We start from the raw sequence: 20,593 nt of genomic DNA, 5'->3' as shown, positions 1-20,593 counted from the left end.
ATTTATAACAATATTTATAACTAATTACACTTTTGGTACACCGCATGACAATTTTTTTTTACATAATATTAATTTAATAAACATAATTAGATATATCTATTAAATTAGAGTTATAGATATATCTAATTATGTTTATTAAATTAATATTATGTAAAAAAAATTGTCATGCGGTGTACCAAAAGTTAAATCATAAATTAACAATCAAAATATAATTATACAATGTTAAACAGTAAACAATAGAAACAAATTAATAAACAAATACAGCTTCAAATTTAAATCTTTAAATCTTTAAGTTACAAAAAATTGTCATGCGGTATACGGTATACCGTAGGTTAAAATCTAATTAAGGGTTTAATTACTAAACTTACAGATAAAATGTAAGGATTTATGAGTTATTTCCATGTCTAAAATACCAGCTTTTACTTTGTATTTTTTCTTTTTGTTAAAATCTTACAAATTCTGGTTTTAATTTTTCGCCTTTACCCATTTTATTTACATTTTTTATATATTTTACATTTAAATGTAATGGCAAAAATTTAGAGCAAAAATGGTTATTTAGATCCATATAGCTTTTTCATAATCTCCAAGGAGAACTTTAATGTTAAACTTGGAGGTTTGAGCATGATAAAACTTTAAATTTTATGAAAAAGATATCAATATTTATATTTCGGTGAACAATTCTATAGCTATGTGAATCTGCTACACAACTACATTTCTGATTAAACTAAGCAGAATTGAATGACCACTATTTTCCAACAACTTATTTTCTTTATTAAACTTCTTTAAGAAAATTTTTGATTCTCATAAACTTTTGAAAACTGCTATATTGAAAACTCACCAATTCTGAAAATGTATCACCGTCATTAATTCATTATCTCTACTCCAAAATAAGAATATATTAGAAAATTCTTAAAAACACAAAACTTGGATAAAATGAACATTATAATGAATTTTATATAAATTATATATTGGATCACAAATACTAAAAGTAATGATGATGAGTATATAAAATTTTTATTACAAAGTTTACTCTACTCTTTTAATCTCTGTACTCTTTGAACCACTTAACATAAGTTACATTTCTTGTACAAAGAAAAATTTGTTGAATAAATTTACATTCATTCAATAAACTATAAATATATTACAAAAAATATTTGACATAAAAAAGAAAGGAACAATTATTTGATAGAGTATTACAATAATTCCTTATTATAAGAAAGAAGTAAGAAATAATCAGAAATCTAAATTTGAAAATATCCATCTTGTCACTGCAAGTACTCTAGATTCTTGATTTCCAAGTCAACTTCATGATCTGAAAATATGCTTCAGCTTGAATATCATTAGTTTTTTTTTTAATTCTTTTTCCCTAAAAACAAGTGTGAGAAAGTAAACGTAGAAGTTAAAACAGTTCATTTGATCGATTTGCTTTAAAAAATGATTTCATGCAAATAATTAAGGTTCGACACAAAAAGTTTTATTTGAATTGATTTTCCCGATCCTCGGTTTACTTGAACCAAAATGGTCAACGGAATAAAAATGCTTTAGTCAATTTTTGTTTGTAATGTATTTTTGACTTGGTTAAACCGATCACTAGTTCAGTTCAATCCGATTTTTGGTTTATTTTGATTGAAGTCCAGTTTCTTATTCGTTTTATCTAATTTATTATTATTTTTTTATTATTTTTGATAATATAATGTCCAATAAAAACTTTTTCATTTTTGTAAAGACCGAGAAAACCAACCGGCCTATATAAATATGAGAATTAAAAAATCGTTATTCTACTAGAATAAATTAAATTGAATCTGAACCGAAAACCAAATTGATCAATCATTCACATCTAAACTGAGTTACAGATTAACTCGTACTGTATCAGTCTACTATAAAATTGCCAAAATACATAAGAAAATGACTGATATTAAAAAAAAAAAGAATAGATAATAATAATGTATATATATTTTTAAAAAATTGACAAAATTTAACCAAATAACACCACAAAAAGTGTGAATTGTTTAACGAGTAGGAAATTAAAGAAGGGGACTTGCTCTGTCATAAAAAGCAAACTGTTGCGTCCAGCGGTCTAACATTTTACTCAGCACATCTCCAACAAAAACGCCATCTTTTTCCAAACAGAGCAATTTCTGATTCGTAAAGTCTCCATTTTTATTTTTCCTACTTTCAAAATCCCTAGCTTTTGGTTTGCTTCTTCTCCATCATCATCTACAGAGATGAAAAACGCATCTTCTTCATCACCCACTGAGAATCTTCTCATTGAAGAGAGAGAAGAAGTCATGGTTACTAAGAAAGGTCGCTGCTTGAGAAAAACCCATTTCCTTAAACCCTTCCTTACCTCCATCAAAGGTGGCTCTGTAGCCGAGCTTCCTCGTCGTCACTACCAACGTCCTTCTGATTTCTCTTCTGACCTAAAACGCTTCTCTTCACAGGTTTCCTTCTCTGGGTTTTGGTTTGCAGAGCGTCGTTTCTTATCTTGGGTTGTAAAAATGGAAGCTTTACACGCACACACTTGGAAAAAAGCTGGGATTTTTGACGCAATCAAGGCTTCTACTTACAAAATCTCCAAAAACACGTCTTTGATTCTCTCCGTTACTGAGAAATGGTGTCCTGAGACCAAATCTTTTGTCTTTCCTTGGGGTGAAGCAACGATAACGTTGGAGGATGTGATGGTGCTATTAGGCTTTTCTGTTTTGGGCTCTCCGATCTTTGCCCCTTTGAAAAGCTCGGAGATGAGAGATGCCGTAGAGAAACTGGACAAAGCAAGATTTGAGAGTAGATGCAGAGATAGCTATGTGAGTGTAAAGTCATGGATTTCGAGCTTTTCAGGTAGCGGTGGTCAGATGGAGCATGAAGCTTTTCTGGTTTTGTGGCTTTCGCTTTTTGTTTTTCCTTCTACAGCTCGTCGTTCTGTCTCCAAATATGTTACATCTATCGCTGTTCGTTTAGCTAGAGGTGAAAGGATTGCTCTTGCCCCTGTTGTTCTCTCAATCCTTTACAGAGATTTGGGTCGAATCTGTGATTTTTCTAGAGATAAATCTGATGACAAAATTTACATCAAGTCTCTGTTTAAGTTAGTACAAGTTTGGATATGGGAGAGATTCAGAAACACAAGACCAAAAGCTAGAGAGATACCCAAAGGTGAACCTAGGATAGCTCAGTGGGGTGGTCTGCCACAAAGAAGTAAAACGAGATTGAGGTTTGATGATTTTGAGTGGCGTCCTTACACTAAACCGCTAAAGAACTGGAACCCACTCCGGTTTTACCTTGAGGAAGCTATGTGGGTGACTGTTGATGACAGTGTTGATGATGATGAGTTTGTTTCGTTTGCTCGATGTGTGACAGTTTCTCAGCTTGTTGGAGATGGTTTCTTAGAGGATTACTTCCCGAATAGAGTGGCGATGCAGTTCGGTTTGGCTCAAGATCTTCCTGCTTTGGTTACTCGTCGCAGAAACTTCACAGAAAAGGAGGCTTGGAATGATTACAGTAAGTCACTTGATGGTTTAAAGCTCTACATGCCTTGTCGCCTTGATCGAGGTTCTGTCACTGCAAGATACCGAGTCTGGTGGCTAAAGTCAGTTGCAAAGTTTTTGGGTTCTGCAGAAATGCAGAAAGAAACAACTGAAACTTTTAATGCAAGGAAGAAATCTGATGATGGTGATGATGCATCTCCCAAGGTACTGCCTTTGAGTCATGTTGTTCAGAAATTGGAGGAAGGCTTTTCTGCAAAACGCAGAAGATCTAGGATGCATAGACTCGTAAAGCAAGATAAGATAGGAGTGTTGGTCAAGAGTCGTGTATCATCAGGTAGGAAGATGAACAAGAAAAGTAAGGATTTTACAAATAAGAGNCACAGAAAAGGAGGCTTGGAATGATTACAGTAAGTCACTTGATGGTTTAAAGCTCTACATGCCTTGTCGCCTTGATCGAGGTTCTGTCACTACGAGATACCGAGTCTGGTGGCTGAAGTCAGTTGCAAGGTTTTTGGGTTCTGCAGAAATGCAGAAAGAAACAATTGATACTTTTGATGCAAGGAAGAAATCTGATCATGATGATGATGCATCTCCCAAGGTACTGCCTTTGAGTCATGTGGTTCAGAAATTGGAGGAAGGCTTTTCTGCAAAACGTAGAAGATCTAGGTTGCATAGACTCGTAAAGCAAGATAAGATAGGAGTGTTGGTCAAGAGTCGTGTATCATCAGGTAGGAAGATGAACAAGAAAAGTAAGGATTTTACAAATAAGAGAAGCAATAACAAGCGAGTGCAGAAGAAGCGAGCTCATGAGGATGATGATGAGAGTTCTATGGATGAAGAAGATGATAAAATAAATATCGATGTATCTCCCGAAGTACTTTCTTTGAGTGTGGTTCAGAAATTGGAAGAAGGCTTTTCTACAAGACGCAGAAGTCCTAGGATACAAAGATTAGTAAAGCAAGATAAGATAGGAGGGTTGGTAAACAGTCGTGTATCATCAGGTTGGAAGATGAACAAGACAAGTGAGGATTTTACAAATAAGAGAAGCGTTAACAAGCCAGTGCAACTGCAGCAAAGCATTTACCAGCCAGTGCAGCTGCAACAGAGCATGTACAAGCCAGTGCAGCTGCAACCAAGCATGTACAAGCCAGTGCAGCTGCAGAAAAGCATTTACGATCCAGTGCAGCTGAAGGAAAACATTTACATCCCAGTGCAGATGAAGAAAAGGCTTTACAAGCCAGTCCACCTGCAGCAAAGAATCAACAAGCCAGTGCAGCTGCAGCAAAGCATTTACAATCCAGTCCAGCTGCAGCAAAGCACTTGTGAGCCAGTGCAGCTGAAGCAAAGCATTTGCGAGCCAATGCAGCTGAAGCAAAGCATTTGCGAGCCAATGCAGCTGAAGCAAAGCATTTGCGAGCCAATGCAGCTGAAGCAAAGCATTTGCGAGCCAATGCAGCTGAAGCAAAGCATTTGCGAGCCAATGCAGCTGAAGCAAAGCATTTGCGAGCCAATGCAGCTGAAGCAAAGCATTTGCGAGCCAATGCAGCTGAAGCAAAGCATTTGCGAGCCAATGCAGCTGAAGCAAAGCATTTGCGAGCCAATGCAGCTGAAGCAAAGCATTTGCGAGCCAATGCAGCTGAAGCAAAGCATTTGCGAGCCAATGCAGCTGAAGCAAAGCATTTGCGAGCAAGTGCAGCTGAAGGAAAACATTTACATCCCAGTGCAGATGAAGAAAAGGCTTTACAAGCCAGTCCACCTGCAGCAAAGAATCAACAAGCCAGTGCAGCTGCAGCAAAGCATTTACAATCCAGTCCAGCTGCAGCAAAGCATTTGCGAGCCAGTGCAGCAAAGCATTTGCCAGCCAGTGCAGCTGAAGCGGGCTAATGAGGATGAAGAAGATGATAACATAACTATTGCTCGATGGATCGAATCTAGGAAGAAGTATAGTAGTGATGCAGAGATAATTGTTGGAGATGCTTCTGAAACACTTGGAAAAAGAACTAGAAGATATCTGGCAGCTGATAGCGATGATGGTTCAGAGCCTTGTAAAAAGTATGCGTCGACTAGAGTAGAGCAAAGGAGGGAAAAGGATGATGAAACTGCAAACAAATCACAGAAGACAAGGGAGATTCTTAATGGTTTTGATGCTGACGTGATTGGAAATAATGAAGGGAAGAAGAATATGATCGATGGTGAGCAACATAATGGACTGATTCTGCAAAGCATTGGAAGAGATGGGAGCAAGAAAGCAGAGTGTTTGGTCCATGAAGACGGAGAAAAGCAGAGGTGCAATGATGAGAAGTTGTGCAGTGAAGTTAAGAAAGAAGAAGAACTTGATGAAAGACTGAAACAGAGAAGGCTTGCAGTAAAAGAGATAGAACTGAAGCTTGAGGCACGTATGGTTAAGGTGAAGAAGACTTTGGCCAAGATTATAGTGTGGAAAACCAGAGGAAACACAAATCACAATATTTGAGTGTGTCTTTTGCCCTTTTTCACTTTTGCATTTGGAGAGAACTTACCACCAGACACAAATATTTATGGTGTTAGTAGTAGAGAAAGACATATCAAATGGAGGAATCAGTACTTTTTGCTTTTGAATTAGACACTGAATTATAGAGTTCACAAACATAATCCAAATAGAAGTTTATCTCTAATTCTCCATAATAAAAGTTACTAATATTTTTCTTACATAATTTAAGACAGAAGACGTCGCTAAAAGATGGAAACTTTAAAAATGATTTTGACAAAATGAGTAATAAATTTTTGAAAGCAAACAAAATTGAAAATTGCATCATTTTTTTTGGCAGCTTGTAAATGTCATTTACCCAGCAGTTTTTGTATCTTTTTCCACATACATCTAAAATGATTTTGACAAGATAAGTAATTATTATTTAATCGATATTCACAGCTTGTAGCTTTTTTTATCTTATTTCTTAGAAAGTACTATTTCAATTTTAGTACCAACCTGCTGCAACGCTGCAACAAAGCTTCTGTGTGCCTTGAATTTGAAACATTAAGCCACAAGAAACAAAAAAAAGCCTTAAACTTTTTCTTGCTTTCATCTTCTTCTTCTTTTTCTCCATTTATTGAAGATCTTCTTTGATAAGAGAGAAGAGCTTTCATGGCGTCTCCCTCTGAGAACAGTAGTCGATCCAGAAGCCAAAAAAACCATCTTTCAAAACCTTGTCTCACCTCCATTGAAGGATTTGAAGCTCAGGAAACGCGTTCATCTCTCTCTGCTCACTCAAAGGACCTTTCTGGGAGTATTGAGTTCTGCGGTTGGAGGTATCCAAACAAAAGGTTCAAAGCTTGGGCTAGAAAAATGGCATCTTTGCACGAACCCATTTGGAGAAAAGCTGGGATTTTTGAAGCTGTTGTAGCATCTACATACATAATCCGTAAAGACACAGATCTCCTTATGGGTATTGCTGAGAAATGGTGTCCTGACACTAAAACCTTCGTTTTCCCTTGGGGTGAAGCAACCATAACCCTTGAAGACGTTATGCTGCTTTTAGGTTTCTCTGTTTTGGGTTCGCCGGTTTTTGCTGCTCTGGACAGCTCAGGGAAGAAGGTTATGGCGAAGCTAGAGAAAGAATGGAAGCAGATCAAGAAAGATAAGACCATTCTGGTAAGCAAATTATCATGGATGGAGAGATTTATGAACAGTAATGATGAGCTTGAGCATGTTGGGTTCCTTGCGTTGTGGCTTAGCTACTTTGTCTTTCCATCAAACATGTTTCATCTCTCTAAAGCTATTTTGCCAGTTGCTGTTCATCTTTCAAGTGGTACTAAGATGGCTCTTGCTCCTGCTGCTCTTGCACACTTGTATGCAGACTTAAGTATCTTGAAAACCCATATTAGAGTTTACAGTAAATCGCTTATTAAGGTACAGATTGACCTGACTGCTTTGTTTAAGCTGGTTCAAGTTTGGGCATGGGAGAGATTCAGGGAACTGCAACCAAAACCTTTTGCTTTGCTAAGGGGTGAGCCAAGATTGGCTCGGTGGTCTAACCTGAAACAGAGAACCACCAATGCAAGGCGGATTCTGAACCACTCGAAAATGGATAGTTTTGAGTGGCGTCCCTACACTAAAACTTTGAAAAATTGGGACTTTCCTAAGTTTTATCCTGAGAAAGCGATGAAGGTGCCTGTTGGTCCCAGTCTTGATGATGAATTTATCTCTTTTGCTCGATGCATCAAGGTGTCTGAGCTTGTTGGTATTGACACAGTGGAGCATTACTTTCCCAATCGGGTGGCTTCACAGTTTGGGATGCGTCAGGATGTTTATTCTCCTCTTAAAGGTTACAGACTCTCACGTGAGGCAGCTTGGAATGTGTACGATAAGCGTATTGATGATTTTACATTATACATTCCTTCCCGTTCTGCAAAATCTTGTGTTGTACCAATGTTCTGCGAGTGGTGGAGGAAATCAGCTGAAACATTGAAATCAACCATCAGAGGTGAAGACACTAGCTTTGTCCCTTCAGGCTCTAAGATGAAGAGAACAAGAGAAGATGGAATGAAGATAGCTAAGGATTCAACAAACAAGAGACGTAAGTACATGAAGCAAGCTCATGAGAATGAAGAGAGTACAATGGGCCGTTGTCAGAAACAGGTTGCATCATACAATGATGAAGACGATGAGAGCCTCACTTTTGCTCAAAGAAGGGTACTTTATAAGAAGCAGTATAGTGGTCTTAAGAATAGTGGAGGAGATACTTCTGAGCCGCTTGGTAAAAAAGGTAGATTTGAGGCGGGTAAAAATGATTTAGGACGTTGTGAAAAGCTTTTTTCGATAAGCTATGAGGGAGATGAAACTGTACTAGCACCGGAAGTAAAGAAAAGGAATGAAGAAACAGAAACTGATGAAACAGGAAGCAAAGCAGGGAAGCGTATGGTTCTGAGCCCATCTCATGAAACTAACTCTTCATATTCTCCTGTTGATTTTGATGGAGTAAATGACATTGTTGTACCAGCTTCAGAGAAAAGGCTATTCTGTGATGATGATCTTGATGTGTATGGGAGTTATGCAGAGAAGGAGACTATGGATGATGGCAGAAATGAACCAAAGTTTTTGGCATGTGAAGATGATACCGTAGCTGGAGAAATGACGAGATCAGATGAGAAGTTGTTCAGTGAAAATGAGACAGAAAATGATGATGGAATGATCAATGACAAGGTACAAGCATTAAAGGGAGAAAAAAATGAAACAAGCAAAGCATATAAGAGTATGGTTCCCTGCCCATCCGATAAGTCAAACACTCACATCACTGTAGGTGGTAGAAGCCAGGGACAAAACTGTTTGCTTCATGACGATGGTTTTGGAAGTGAAGAAACCAAGAAGTCCAATGAGCAGTTTGAGGATTTAGAAAAGAGAAACCATGATTCTGGTGAGGGTGACGTTGATAATGACACCACTGAAAAGAGATTTCAAGAGCTGAAGGTACTGGCATCAACGATAGAAGAGCGTATTCTTAAAGCAGAAAGAACTGTGGCATGGCTGAAAGAAAGGAAAACCAGAAAATAGAGAAAAATAACAGCAGCTCGTTTGAGTTAGTTGCTTTTCTTGGGTAGATAAAGAAAGGAGAAGTCAAATGCAAGTAGAACATCAAAGTTCAGTCTCATATCTATATGATCTTTTGGTTTAGTAGAATCTTTTGATATTCCTGCTTAGTATCTTTTTGAGGACTTGTTTGCTTTAAGTGTTTCATATTATATCTTTTGAACTCAGTTATGATATGAGTAGCTTCTTGGTGTGTTGCAGATCAGAGTTTTGCTTACAGGGATTGTGATCTATTATGATCTTTTTGGTTTAATAGTATCTTTTGAACTAAGTTATGAGCTAATAAAATAGCTTCTTGGTTTAATTTGTTGCCTATCAGAGTTTTCTTAAAGATAGCCTAATTCCATTATATAAAATAAATCATATAAAAACCAAAAACAAAAATAGATTTTATTAGAGATATTAATAGTTACATTAGGAACAAAAGAAACCTTTGAATGTGTAACCAGAACATCATTGTCTACTAAAACAGATTTACAAATTGACAAATTCATATACCTTATTTTCAACAATGGCATACACCTATCAGAATTACAATTAACATTTTCCGTATCAATCTTGTCGTTTTGTCTCTCTGAATTTGTCACTACTCACTAGTAATCTTCTTGCAGGCTCATTGCACATGGTCACAAGCCGCTAAATGACGAATTATTAGGCCATGTTTATAGAGGGATCACCTCACCTGATCTTGGGGTTAAAAAAAAAAAAATTTAGTGAATAGTAGTCCTAAGATCAGATGAAATGATCTTAATTAAGATCAGTTCTCCATATGATCTTGTGCTGACGTGTCAGCTGCTAAAGGAAAGAAATGTTTATTTTTTTTTCATTTCATTCCAGTTTTAATTTTCATTTTTCTTCTTCTCTCTGTCTGGACACGCGATTTCGCGATTTCACGAGAGAATTATTTCCGTCATCGTCTTCTCCTCTGTCCGGCGATTGAAACACCGGGGCGACCGTCTCCTAGTCGTCTCCTCGTCTCGTCGTCTACTCCGGAGCCACCGATTATCATTGTCTCTTCTGTCTCGCGAAGTCTAGACATCTCCTCTGCGTCGCGAAGCTGAAGATCTCGTCGTCTTCTCCGTCTCCTCTGTGTCGTCGGCTAGGTAATCTCCTCTGTCTCGTCGTCTTCTCTGTTTCATTTGGTTTTAGGGTTTCGAATTTGGGGAAAGTTTGATTTTGGGTTTCGATTGGTTTTAGGGTTTCGAATTTGGGGGAAAATTGATTTAGAGTTTCGATTAAAATTGATTTAGGGTTTTGATTTGGGGGATAATTGATTTTTCCCCAAATTAAAATTGATTTAGGGTTTCGATTCGATTTAGGGTTTCGAATTTGGGAGAAAATTGATTTAGGGTTTCGATTAGATTTAGGGTTTCGAATTTGGGGGAAAATTGATTTAGGGTTTCGATTAGGTTTTGTTTTAGGGTTTCGAATTTGGGGGTAAACTGAGTAATAAGGGTTTCGAATTTGGGGAAAAATTGATTTAGGGTTTAGGGCGTTTGATTATAGCGTTTGTTTTATTGATCTTATTGCCTTTGATTATAGTGTTTGTTGTATTGTTACTAATCATGAATGGATTTTGGTTTGTTTATGAGGCATGTAGGTGAGGTTTAGCAGGGCGATTTAAATTGGACCACCGCAAACAACATTCATCTAAAGTAAAAGGTTAGTACCACTCACTAAAAGGAAAGTTAATGTAATTGCTTGAAAATTAAAGTTTGTTTGGTTGTAGTCTATACTTATTTTCATTGTCTTGGTTGAAAAGTATTGTTATTGGTTGAAAAGTTGAAAAGTATTATGCGGTGGTGTTATTTTCATTGTCTTGGTTGAAAAGTATTTGTTATTTTCATTGTCTTGGTTGAAAAGTTATTGTGATGGTGATTGCGAGAGTGTATGTTGGTTGTTTCGTTGTGATAGTACAAAGTTATTGTGATGGTGATTGCGAGAGTGTATGTTGGTTGTTTCATTGTGATAGTACAAAGTTATTGTGATGGTGATTGCGAGAGTGTATGTTAGTTGTTTCATTGTGATAGTACAAAGTCATTACTTCTCTAAAACACTAAATGTCTATGTTGTGATGGTCTATGTTGGTTGTTATTATCTGAAACACTAAATGTCTTTTATTTACTGCTGATGTGACTGAAGTAGGTATAAATGGTTATTTAGAATTAAAATTCTCCAACAACACCAAACTTTTAATTTAATGATCTTCTCTATATTAACCAATCTCTAAATCATCTTCTTTCGTAAATCATCTTTTTCTTAAGACATAGCTACTTCTCTTCCTCATCTTGTTTCGTAAATCATCTTTTTTCTTAACACATAGCTACTTCTCTTCCTCATCTTGTTTCGTAAATCATCTTTTTTCTTAAGACATAGCTACTTCTCTTCCTCATCTTGTTTCGTAAATCATCTTCTTTCGTAAGACATTGCTACTTCTCTTCCTCGCCTTATTCCGTTTTCATTCACTACTTCCGTTTTAAAAAAATTTTCCTATGGAATCAAATAATAATCCTAATAGTCAGTCTCAATCCTACTTTAGTCTTCTAAACTTCCCCTACGACAGCTTTGCTCCAAATGTAAACCTTGGATCCCCTCAAATCCCTTCTTTTTGCTCGCAAACCAGTCCACAGCCGAGTCAACCTCCTACTCAAACTGAAGAGACAGCAGAACAACGTAGGGAGAGAAGGATATGGTCCGCAAAAGATGACTTAGTGTTAATAAGCGCCTGGTTAAACACATCGAAGGATGGGATTGTTGGGAACGATCAACCGTCTGGATCCTTCTGGAAGCGCATTGGTGATTACTATGCAACAAGCGATCATGTCCTTGGTGGTGGTGAACCAAGGCTCCGTGATCATTGTAGACAACGCTGGCAAAAAATCAGCAGGGAGGTCAGTAAGTTCTGTGGAGCATACGCAGAGGCAAAGGCTGAGAAAGCTAGTGGCATGAATGATGTGGATATTCTGCAGAATGCTCACCAACTATACACGAAGCTGTACAAGAAGAAGTTTAGTTTGGAGTATGCTTGGAATGTGCTTCGCTATGAACAGAAATGGATTAATAATGAGCCTATGAACCCCACTCCAAAGACAACCACCTCTTCCAAAAGAAAAGCGGATGAAGATGTACCATCGTCAGGGTCTGTTGTGGGTGAGCAGGAGAGCAGGCCTGCTGGAATAAAGGCAATGAAAAAGGCGAGGAACAAAGGTAAAGAGAAGGCTGCACCATCCACAGATTTTAGTCAAATGTGGGAAATTAAAAAGAAGGATTTAGAGGGCATGAAGGAACTTCAAAAGATGTCCATTCTTGACACTCTCATTGCCAAGAAAGAAACGCTAGATGAAGATGAAAAAGCTCTAAAAAAAAAGCTAATGGCTGAACTGTTTTAGCTTTAGGGTTTATGCTTGTTTAATTTTAGTTTTATATGATGTTTTTAATGAATCGGCTTATATTTATTTGATGTTTATGTATTTCCAGAAACTTTAATGAATGTTTTTAATGAATGTTTTCAGAAATTTTAGTTTCATATGATGTTTTTAATGAATCGGGTTATATATGTTTATGTATTTTCAGAAACTTTAATGAATGTCGAATGTTTGGTTTGTTTTGGTTTCAGGTTGTGGAAGACATGTTCTCTGACTATGACGAGGGAATAAACAGCCCCTTAAACTATAGTTCCGATACAGAAGATGAGGCTGAGACTGCTTACTATGAACCGCAACCATTAAACCGTGAAGCTGGTCCATTACCTAGTCTGTCGAACCGTGAAGCTGGTCCATTACCTAGTCTGTCGAACCGTGAAGCTCAACCCAAGGACGAAGTGATCCAACTCAAGGAGCAAGTAATCCAACTCAACGACCAAATGATACAGCTCAAGGTTCTTGTGATCCAGCTGACGGACAAAGTGAACCAGCTGACGGACCGAGTGATCCAGCTGACGGACATAGTGAACCAGGTCAAGTAAATTATTGTCTTGAAAAGATGTTTGGTTGTTTCTTTTGGTGTTGCAACCCGTGATGTTGGTTGTTGTTGTTTTTTTTTGCGAATTATGAACCCGTGAAGTTGGTTGTTGTTGTTTTTTATTGCGAATTATGAACCCGTGTGTTTAGTTTGGAATTTGCCATTGATCAGTCTATATATATGAGACATTTGTTTCTCCCAACAAAACAAACATTTGTTTCTCTAAACAAAGCACAAACATTTCCTTCTCTCACCAAACTCAAATATTTCTTTCATTCATCAAGCAGAAATTTCCTTCTCACCCAAAACAAATATTTCTTTTCCTAAAAAACTATCACTTCTCACCACTACTCACAAATATTTCTTTTCCTAAAAAACAATCACTTCTCTTTCTTTCCTTCATTGCTATGGCATCTTCTTCCAACAAATTTCACTACCATTATGACCCAAATAATGATAGTTTAAACCAATACTTTCAAGAGCAATTTAATAACCAATTTGAAGCTGTTGAAGAAGCTATTCCGGTGGAAAGGAAACCACGTGAATATATTGATAGAAAACGAGAAGAAGGGCATGAACGTTTGTGGAACGATTATTTTTCTGATAATCCGACTTACGATGCTCACCACTTCCGGCGACGGTTTCGAATGAACAAGCCGCTGTTCTTGCGTATTGTAAATCGTCTCAGTGAAGAAGTTCCATATTTTAAGCCAAAAAAGGATGCAACCTTCCGGAATGGTCTATCACCCCTACAACAATGTACTGCTGCAATTCGACTTTTAGCGTATGGGACTGCGACGGACTCGGTTGACGAATACATACGTCTTGCTGCTTGTACTGCTCGTAAATGTTTGGAACATTTTGTCGTCGGGATAGTTGACTTGTTTGGCACTGAATACCTACGCCGACCAACAGCAGAGGATCTTCAAAGGCTACTATTTACCCGGAGTGGGCGACATTTGTTAAATCCATCCCACAACCACAACATCCGAAACATCGTTTATTTGCACAAAAACAAGAAGGTGCACGAAAAGATGTTGAGCGTGCATTTGGAGTCTTGCAATCTAGGTTCGCCATGATTAAAAATCCAACTCTTTTATGGTCCAAGGGTAAAATTGCATATATAATGAGAGCATGTCTCATACTGCATAATATGATTGTCGAAGATGAACGAGATTCATACACACTCTATGATGAACAAGAATTCCAACAAGAAGATGGAACTGGAACTACTCCGGATCTTACCTTTTCAGTAACTATGTCTTCAAATCTTGAAGGTTTAGGTGATGGTCATACATTAATTCGTGATAAACAAGCACATCGCAAATTAAAGGAGGATTTGATTGAGAATATTTGGAATAAATTTGGTCATTTGTATTAATTAAATAAAATGTTTGTTTTCTTTAAATAATTAAGTAATAATTTTTTTTTTTTAATTTTAATAAAAGTTGTATAAGTTTTCAATTAAAATGTTATTTTATAAATTTTAATAATTGTAATATGTTTAATAAGAAAATTAATAAACATTATATTAAATAGTTTTAAACATACTTAAATTATATATTAAACATTAATCTTTGTATTTATTCAATATTTTTAAATTTCTATAAGAATATTATATTATTAAATCTTAAGATCTTATACATGTTCTCCCTATAACTAACTTCTTAACAAAAGATCTTAAGACCTGATCTTACAATATTTTTACATTATTTCTCATCTAAGATCACCCCACATGATTCCCCTATAAATATGCCCTTATAGTATGAATTTTATTATTGATTGAGAAGATTAGTTAATTGATGACACCTTTTGTATTCACTGTAGTTTGTTCTTACCTTTAAAAGAACAGTTTCTCTTTAGCACCCACCTGCAGGCTGCAACAATAGTTTCTGCGTGTCTTCACCTTCAAACAATCAAACGTTTCTAGCTTTCATTTTCTTCTCCTGCATTAAAACTTCTTTCAAAAGAGAGAAAAGCTCATCTCATGGAGTCTCCAACTGAGAACAGCAACTGACCTAGTAGCAAAAAACCTCATCTTTTAAAACCTTGTCAAACCTCCATTGATGGATCTGAAGCTCGTCAGAAACGCTCAGCTCCTTCTCCTGACTTAAAGACTCTGCCTTTCACTGTTTCCTTCAATGGGTGGAGATTTGCAAACACGAAATTTAAGCTTTGGGCTAGAAAAATGTCAACTTTGCACGAACCCATATGGAGAAAAGCTGGGATCTTTGAAGCAGTTATAGCATCCACATACAAGATCCGCAAAAACACAGATCTCGTTCTGGCTATTGCTGAGAAATGGTGTCCTGACACTAAAACCTTCGTTTTCCCTTGGGGTGAAGCAACCATAACCCTTGAAGACGTTATGCTGCTTTCAGGTTTCTCTGTTTTGGGTTCATCTGTTTTTGCTACTCTGGATTCCTCCGGAGAGATGATTCTGGCGGAGCTAAAGAAAGAATGGCTGAAGATCAAACGAAAAGGTAAAAACAGTTTTGCAACTCCAGTTACATGGATGGAGAGATTCATGAACAGTGAAGATGAGCTTGAGCATGTGGCTTTCCTTGTGTTGTGGCTTAGCTACTTTGTGTTTCCGTCACACTTCCATCATATCTATGAACCTACTTTTTCAATTGCTGTTCATCTCTCGAGTGGGTACTAGGATTGCTCTTGCTCCTGCTGTTCTTGCTCATTTGTATGCTGAGCTAAGTCTCTTGAAAAACCACATCAGAGACATGGGAGAGGTTCAGGGAATTACAGCCAGTACCTAATCCGTTGCTAGAAGGTGAGCCAAGATTGGCTCTTTGGAATGACCTGAAACAGCAAACCACTGATGCGAGACTAATCCTGGACAATTCGAAAATGAACAGTTTTGAGTGGCGTCCCTACACAAAAACTGTTGAAAACTGGAGGTTTCCTCTGTTTTACCCCGAGAAAGAGATGTGTATTCTTGTTTCCCCATGTCTTGATGATGACTTTACCTCCTTTGCTCGATTCATTAAGGCGTCTGAGCTTGTTGGGATAAACAATGTGGAACATTACTTCCCCAATCGAGTGGCTTCACAGTTTGGCTTGCTTCAAGATGTTCCTTCTCTTGTTAACCGGAGCAACCTCTCACGAGAGGCAGCTTGGAATGATTATAATCAGCCTATTGACGATTTGACAATATTACACATTCCTTCCCGTACTGCAATACCTTGTGCTACTCCATTGTTCTGCGAGTGGTGGAGGACGTCGTTTCCTGAACTCAAGTATCATTCAGAAGAGAATCTGGTTGTTGAGTCAGATGAAACATTGGGAGAAAGAACCATCACAGGTCTGGACAATAGTTTTGTTCCTTCCGGATCTAAGATGAACGCAACAAGTGGGGATAATATGAAGTCAGCTGAGGGTTTGATAAACAAGATGCGCAATTACATAAAGCAAGCTCGTGAAAACGATACCAATGAATCAGCTAAAACACTGAAGTCAAGAAACATCATAGGTGATGATGATACTAGTTTTGATTCTTTCAGGCTCTAATATGAACAGAACAAGCAAGGATGGAATGAAGATAGCTGATGATTTAAAGAAGAGACACAAGTACATAAAGATGAAGCTAGCTTTAGTATCTTTTGAAGACTTGTTTGCCTGCTTGAATGTTTCAAGTATTTGAACCTAGTTATGAGCTTCTTGGTGTGTTGCAGATCAGAATTTACTACATCCTTAAAATGAAAACTGTCTGATTCCATCAAGTGAAATAAATCATATATGAACTAAGGAAATGTCTCAGGAGAGATTATTGGGTATATTAGGAACTAATGTTGCATACTTAGAAAAACCATGTGTGCCTAGAGACCAAAATAAACAAAACTTTTCAGATGTAATTACAACAGTAGCATACACACCATTCAGATTCCTAAACCCAGAAATTCATATACATTATTTCAACAATGTTGTATGCTCCATCATCTCTTGTATGGTTTACCATCATTGATCTTCCGCGCATTAGACATATCTTTTCAATGATAGTAGAAACCAATTTGAAACTGTAACAGCAAAAGTTATGCAATAGGGGAAAACAAAGTCAAAGGTTTCAAAGCTCAAGAAAATGTAAATGCTTCTGCACGGTCATTTAGTACCCACCCGCATAAGGGAGGAAGTCTGAAATTAGCTTAAGTGGTTCTGCACGGTCATTAAGTTTGGAGGTTCTATCTATTTTATAATTGAAAAAAACACAAAACTAGAATTTTAGATACTTCTAAATTTGGGATAGTCCAATGGTAGAATCATTGAAGGTTCTTAAAATTTTAAATTTTGAAAAAAATTGTGTATAACACTTGACTATATTTACTTGACACACACTCTGCAACACTTGCTTCTTCTTTGCCATTTATGCATTCCAAGACTTGCTTCCTCTTTGCCTATATTCATATTACAATACTACGATTACTAAAACTACCAAGCACAATTAAGAGAAAGGTTCAACTATGTATTCACTCACTAATCAGTTATAACCATGTAAGCAAAAACAGTATCGAGTATCCAACAGATGTATTCCGGAAAAGCTATTCTCAAGTTGTATTGCCAAGTTTATACCTCAGTTCTGAGTTTCAATGGCTTCAAAGAGGTGACTTTGATCTGCTTCTTCTTCGATCTTCTAGTTCCCATAGATGCAGAGGAGTCCAAGCTCTGTTACAAATAGATTGTCAAACTACACCAACCATTCAAGGAGAGGATAAACAAAATCAAATGCTGCATCAAATTAAACACAAACATTTCTTCTGCCCCTCCTGGCCACCATTTGAGTTCAGACTTGAAACACTGCAAAACACCAAATTAGAACTAAGTATATGCATAAGAGCAAGTGAGCAACGGTTCAATAAAATGTTTATCTGTTTACCTATTGTCCCATGATGAGGAAAGTGAAATGAGACTGTTCTAGTCCAAGATTCGTAGCTGTTAAGAACAACAACGAAACTGTTGCATATATGTCTGAAACTATTCACCAAATCCCCATTTTATATATCAGAATCAACTCAAAAGGTCTTCATCAAACAAACCTAATCAAGAGCAACAAATAAAGATTTGATGAAAGACTAATCTTACTTGCATACTTGTGGCTAAAGCCACCAAAAATCTCATCCCCACTTCATCACTACTTAGACCAAATTCAACCTCTAAGATGCTACATGAACAAGGATGCAGAGTTTATCACAGTCACAGGTTCGAGAAATTTCCAAAACTTTGTTGCGAACACACGACATGTTTTAATCAACAAATTAAGAATCATTCAACCCTAAATCGTATAATCTCCAATCGCACGATCTTCATCGGTGACTATGCGAAAAAGGTTTGAAGAAGATATACCTGAGAAGAAGACGATTGACGCATCAGTTGAAGAAGATTAGCAGTAGAATTAACGGCTTGTGTGATCTGATCGGCGACGACTGCTTTCGCCGTTCGATCACCTCCGCCGATTCCTCTTGAATTTACATCGACATCGGCTCAGGCTCTCGCCGATGGAGAGAGAGAGAGAGAAACAAGTGAGTTTTTTTTTTAATTTGGCCAATCACGAACTGACACGTCATTGCTGGAACTGTGTTCCAAAACCTCTATATTGAACCACTTCCATCAATAAATTAGCATTTTGATTTAATTTTTTAATGTATCATAATTTAAAATTATGATTTGGAACCCTCTTGGAAACCATCAATGGAGATGGTCTACACACACAAATATACGCATTCTTGTAAAAACATATAAATTCATGGCAATGCAGCTTAATAGATAGTAATATTTGTATTTTATGGTTTTATTGATGAGACCAATTACAACAACTGGTTACGTTCCAATTACAACTGAAATATTTTATGTACTAAGACCATTATTAGTGGAGTAACCCACCATGGTTACTCTCACATTAATTAATTATATAAATAATCATAAATTAAGTTAAATAACTCTAAGAGAACCTAAGCAAAATTACTCTATTATTAGAGAATCCCAAATAGGTTACTCAAATATTTAAATAATAATTTTTTAATTTTTGTTTATTAATTATCAAACTTTAATTATCTAAAATGATAAAACAATTATTTAAATTTTTTATATTACATAAAATAGAAAACAATATTTTACAAATTTAAACAATTTTTTACAAACTTTAGAATATTAAACATATTTTACAAAATTCAAAATAATAAACATATTAAACAGAATTTGGAATAAGATTTATTGTGCAGTTGCACCAAATTTTTCCCAGATATGCTCAATCAAGTCTTTTTGCAAAAGATCATGCATTTCTGTATCATGAACATCATTTCGAATGCCCATCATATTATGTAGATTTGTTGGCGTATCTGTAGAATATGATAAATCGACTTGAGAACTTCCGCTTCCTTCTCCGTGATGGAATTCTGTTGGATCGTAGAAATTGTGGTCATGTCGTTCGTCTTCCACTATCATGTTNTGATGATAAATGCTCTCATTATTTTTCCTATTTTTCCTTTATCCCAAAAAAGTGCGGGATTNAGATACTCGTCGCCAAACAGATTTATAACTCCCTCTACAAAATGTAGAAGGCATTTGTGGGAGGTTGTTTCAGCGAGTCGTAAATATTCATCCGCCGCATCTGTCGAATATCCGTAAGCCATCAAACGAATAGCTGATGTACATTTTTGAAGTGCAGAAAGACCAAGCCTTCCAGTAGCATCTCGCCNAATGTTTTATTGCCGTCCATTGACAACGTATCTAACTCTCGGAGCTCGGCCATGTAGGATATCATCAAACACCGGGGAGCGGTCCAAGACATTGATATCATTTAACGAACCCGGTGGTCCAAAAAAGGCGTGCCAAATCCATAAATCTTGTGATGCCACAGCCTCTAGTACGATTGACGGTTTACCTGATCCACGTGTATATTGTCCTTTCCATGCAGTGGGACAATTCTTCCACTCCCAATGCATGCAATCTATGCTCCCTATCATTCCGGGGAAACCGCGATGTTCTCCAATGTTCAGTAATCGTTGGAGGTCTTCCGCTGTAGGTCTTCTGAGATACTCGTTGCCAAATAGATTTATAACTCCCTCTACAAAATGTAGAAGGCATTTGTGGGAGGTTGTTTCAGCGAGTCGTAAATATTCATCCGCCGCATCTGCCGAATATCCGTAAGCCATCAAACGAATAGCTGACGTACATTTTTGAAGTGCAGAAAGACCAAGCCTTCCAGTAGCATCTCGCCTTTGTCTGAAGTATGGGACTCCATTCTCAACAGCGGTAACAATACGAAGGAACAATAGTTTGTTCATTCTAAAGCGACGACGGAACATAGCGTTAGTGTAAGTTGGATTATCACTAAAATAATCATTCCACAATCGAATGTGGCCTTCTTCGCAGTCTCTCTCAATGTGCACTCTTCGGATTATTGGAGCTGGTGGTACCTCTGGGTGAGTGTAGTTGTATTGGATCTCCTCCACTATACTATCAACCTCCTCCTCTACCATTTCTTCAATTTCTTCATCAGAACTCCAATTAGACATTTTTTGGTAACTTGGGTATAGTAGTAGGCTTATATTTGGATTTAGTAGAGAATGAGTAATAGAGTTGA

At 37.0% G+C, this 20,593-nt stretch overlaps 4 protein-coding genes, 1 long non-coding RNA gene and 1 pseudogene across 7 annotated transcripts; 4 read left to right on the top strand and 2 right to left on the bottom strand.

The window, feature by feature from the left end:
* LOC104758384 lies at positions 2,077 to 6,111 on the top strand. Of its 3 annotated transcripts, none has more exons than XM_019239095.1 (2): positions 2,077 to 3,479; positions 3,874 to 6,111. In XM_019239095.1, the coding sequence occupies exons 1-2, from the start codon at positions 2,226 to 2,228 to the stop codon at positions 5,953 to 5,955; spliced, it is 3,336 nt and encodes a 1,111-aa protein (XP_019094640.1). In that variant the 5' UTR covers positions 2,077 to 2,225; the 3' UTR covers positions 5,956 to 6,111. The 3 variants fall into 3 exon arrangements, with proteins under 3 accessions (XP_019094640.1, XP_019094641.1, XP_010479547.1); XM_019239096.1 differs by having other exon boundaries at positions 2,077 to 3,674; positions 4,048 to 6,111; XM_010481245.2 differs by having other exon boundaries at positions 2,077 to 3,794; positions 5,344 to 6,111.
* On the top strand, positions 6,440 to 9,293 carry LOC104758383. The gene has a single exon (XM_010481243.1). It carries the CDS (start codon positions 6,604 to 6,606, stop codon positions 9,007 to 9,009), a length of 2,406 nt encoding a protein of 801 aa, XP_010479545.1. The 5' UTR covers positions 6,440 to 6,603; the 3' UTR covers positions 9,010 to 9,293.
* LOC104759928 lies at positions 13,413 to 14,084 on the top strand. The gene has a single exon (XM_010482796.1). The coding sequence runs from the start codon at positions 13,413 to 13,415 to the stop codon at positions 14,082 to 14,084; it is 672 nt and encodes a 223-aa protein (XP_010481098.1).
* On the top strand, positions 14,680 to 16,985 carry LOC104758382 (annotated as a pseudogene).
* LOC109129843 lies at positions 17,097 to 18,588 on the bottom strand. The gene is made up of 5 exons (XR_002036147.1): positions 18,355 to 18,588; positions 17,888 to 18,047; positions 17,762 to 17,808; positions 17,584 to 17,676; positions 17,097 to 17,408 (listed from the first exon to the last, which is right to left on the bottom strand). It is a non-coding gene; the product is annotated as an uncharacterized LOC109129843 (long non-coding RNA).
* Positions 19,713 to 20,525, bottom strand: LOC104759927. The gene has a single exon (XM_010482795.1). It carries the CDS (start codon positions 20,523 to 20,525, stop codon positions 19,713 to 19,715), a length of 813 nt encoding a protein of 270 aa, XP_010481097.1.

This window comes from Camelina sativa, chromosome 17 (genome assembly GCF_000633955.1).
Source record: "Camelina sativa cultivar DH55 chromosome 17, Cs, whole genome shotgun sequence".
NCBI lineage: Eukaryota > Viridiplantae > Streptophyta > Magnoliopsida > Brassicales > Brassicaceae > Camelina > Camelina sativa.
Note: the sequence above shows the minus strand (reverse complement) of the source record. Positions and strands in the feature narration are given on the sequence as shown.

Bases quoted from the DNA above. Each gene is read 5' to 3' on its own strand.
- LOC104758384 (XM_019239096.1), top strand. From the start codon at position 2,226: ATGAAAAACGCATCTTCTTCATCACCCACTGAGAATCTTCTCATTGAA. The intron at 3,675-4,047 runs GCATCTCCCAAG...GATGCAAGGAAG, and splicing joins AATCTGATGATGGTGATGAT to AAATCTGATCATGATGATGA.
- LOC104758383 (XM_010481243.1), top strand. From the start codon at position 6,604: ATGGCGTCTCCCTCTGAGAACAGTAGTCGATCCAGAAGCCAAAAAAAC.
- LOC104759928 (XM_010482796.1), top strand. From the start codon at position 13,413: ATGGCATCTTCTTCCAACAAATTTCACTACCATTATGACCCAAATAAT.
- LOC104759927 (XM_010482795.1), bottom strand. From the start codon at position 20,525: ATGTCTAATTGGAGTTCTGATGAAGAAATTGAAGAAATGGTAGAGGAG.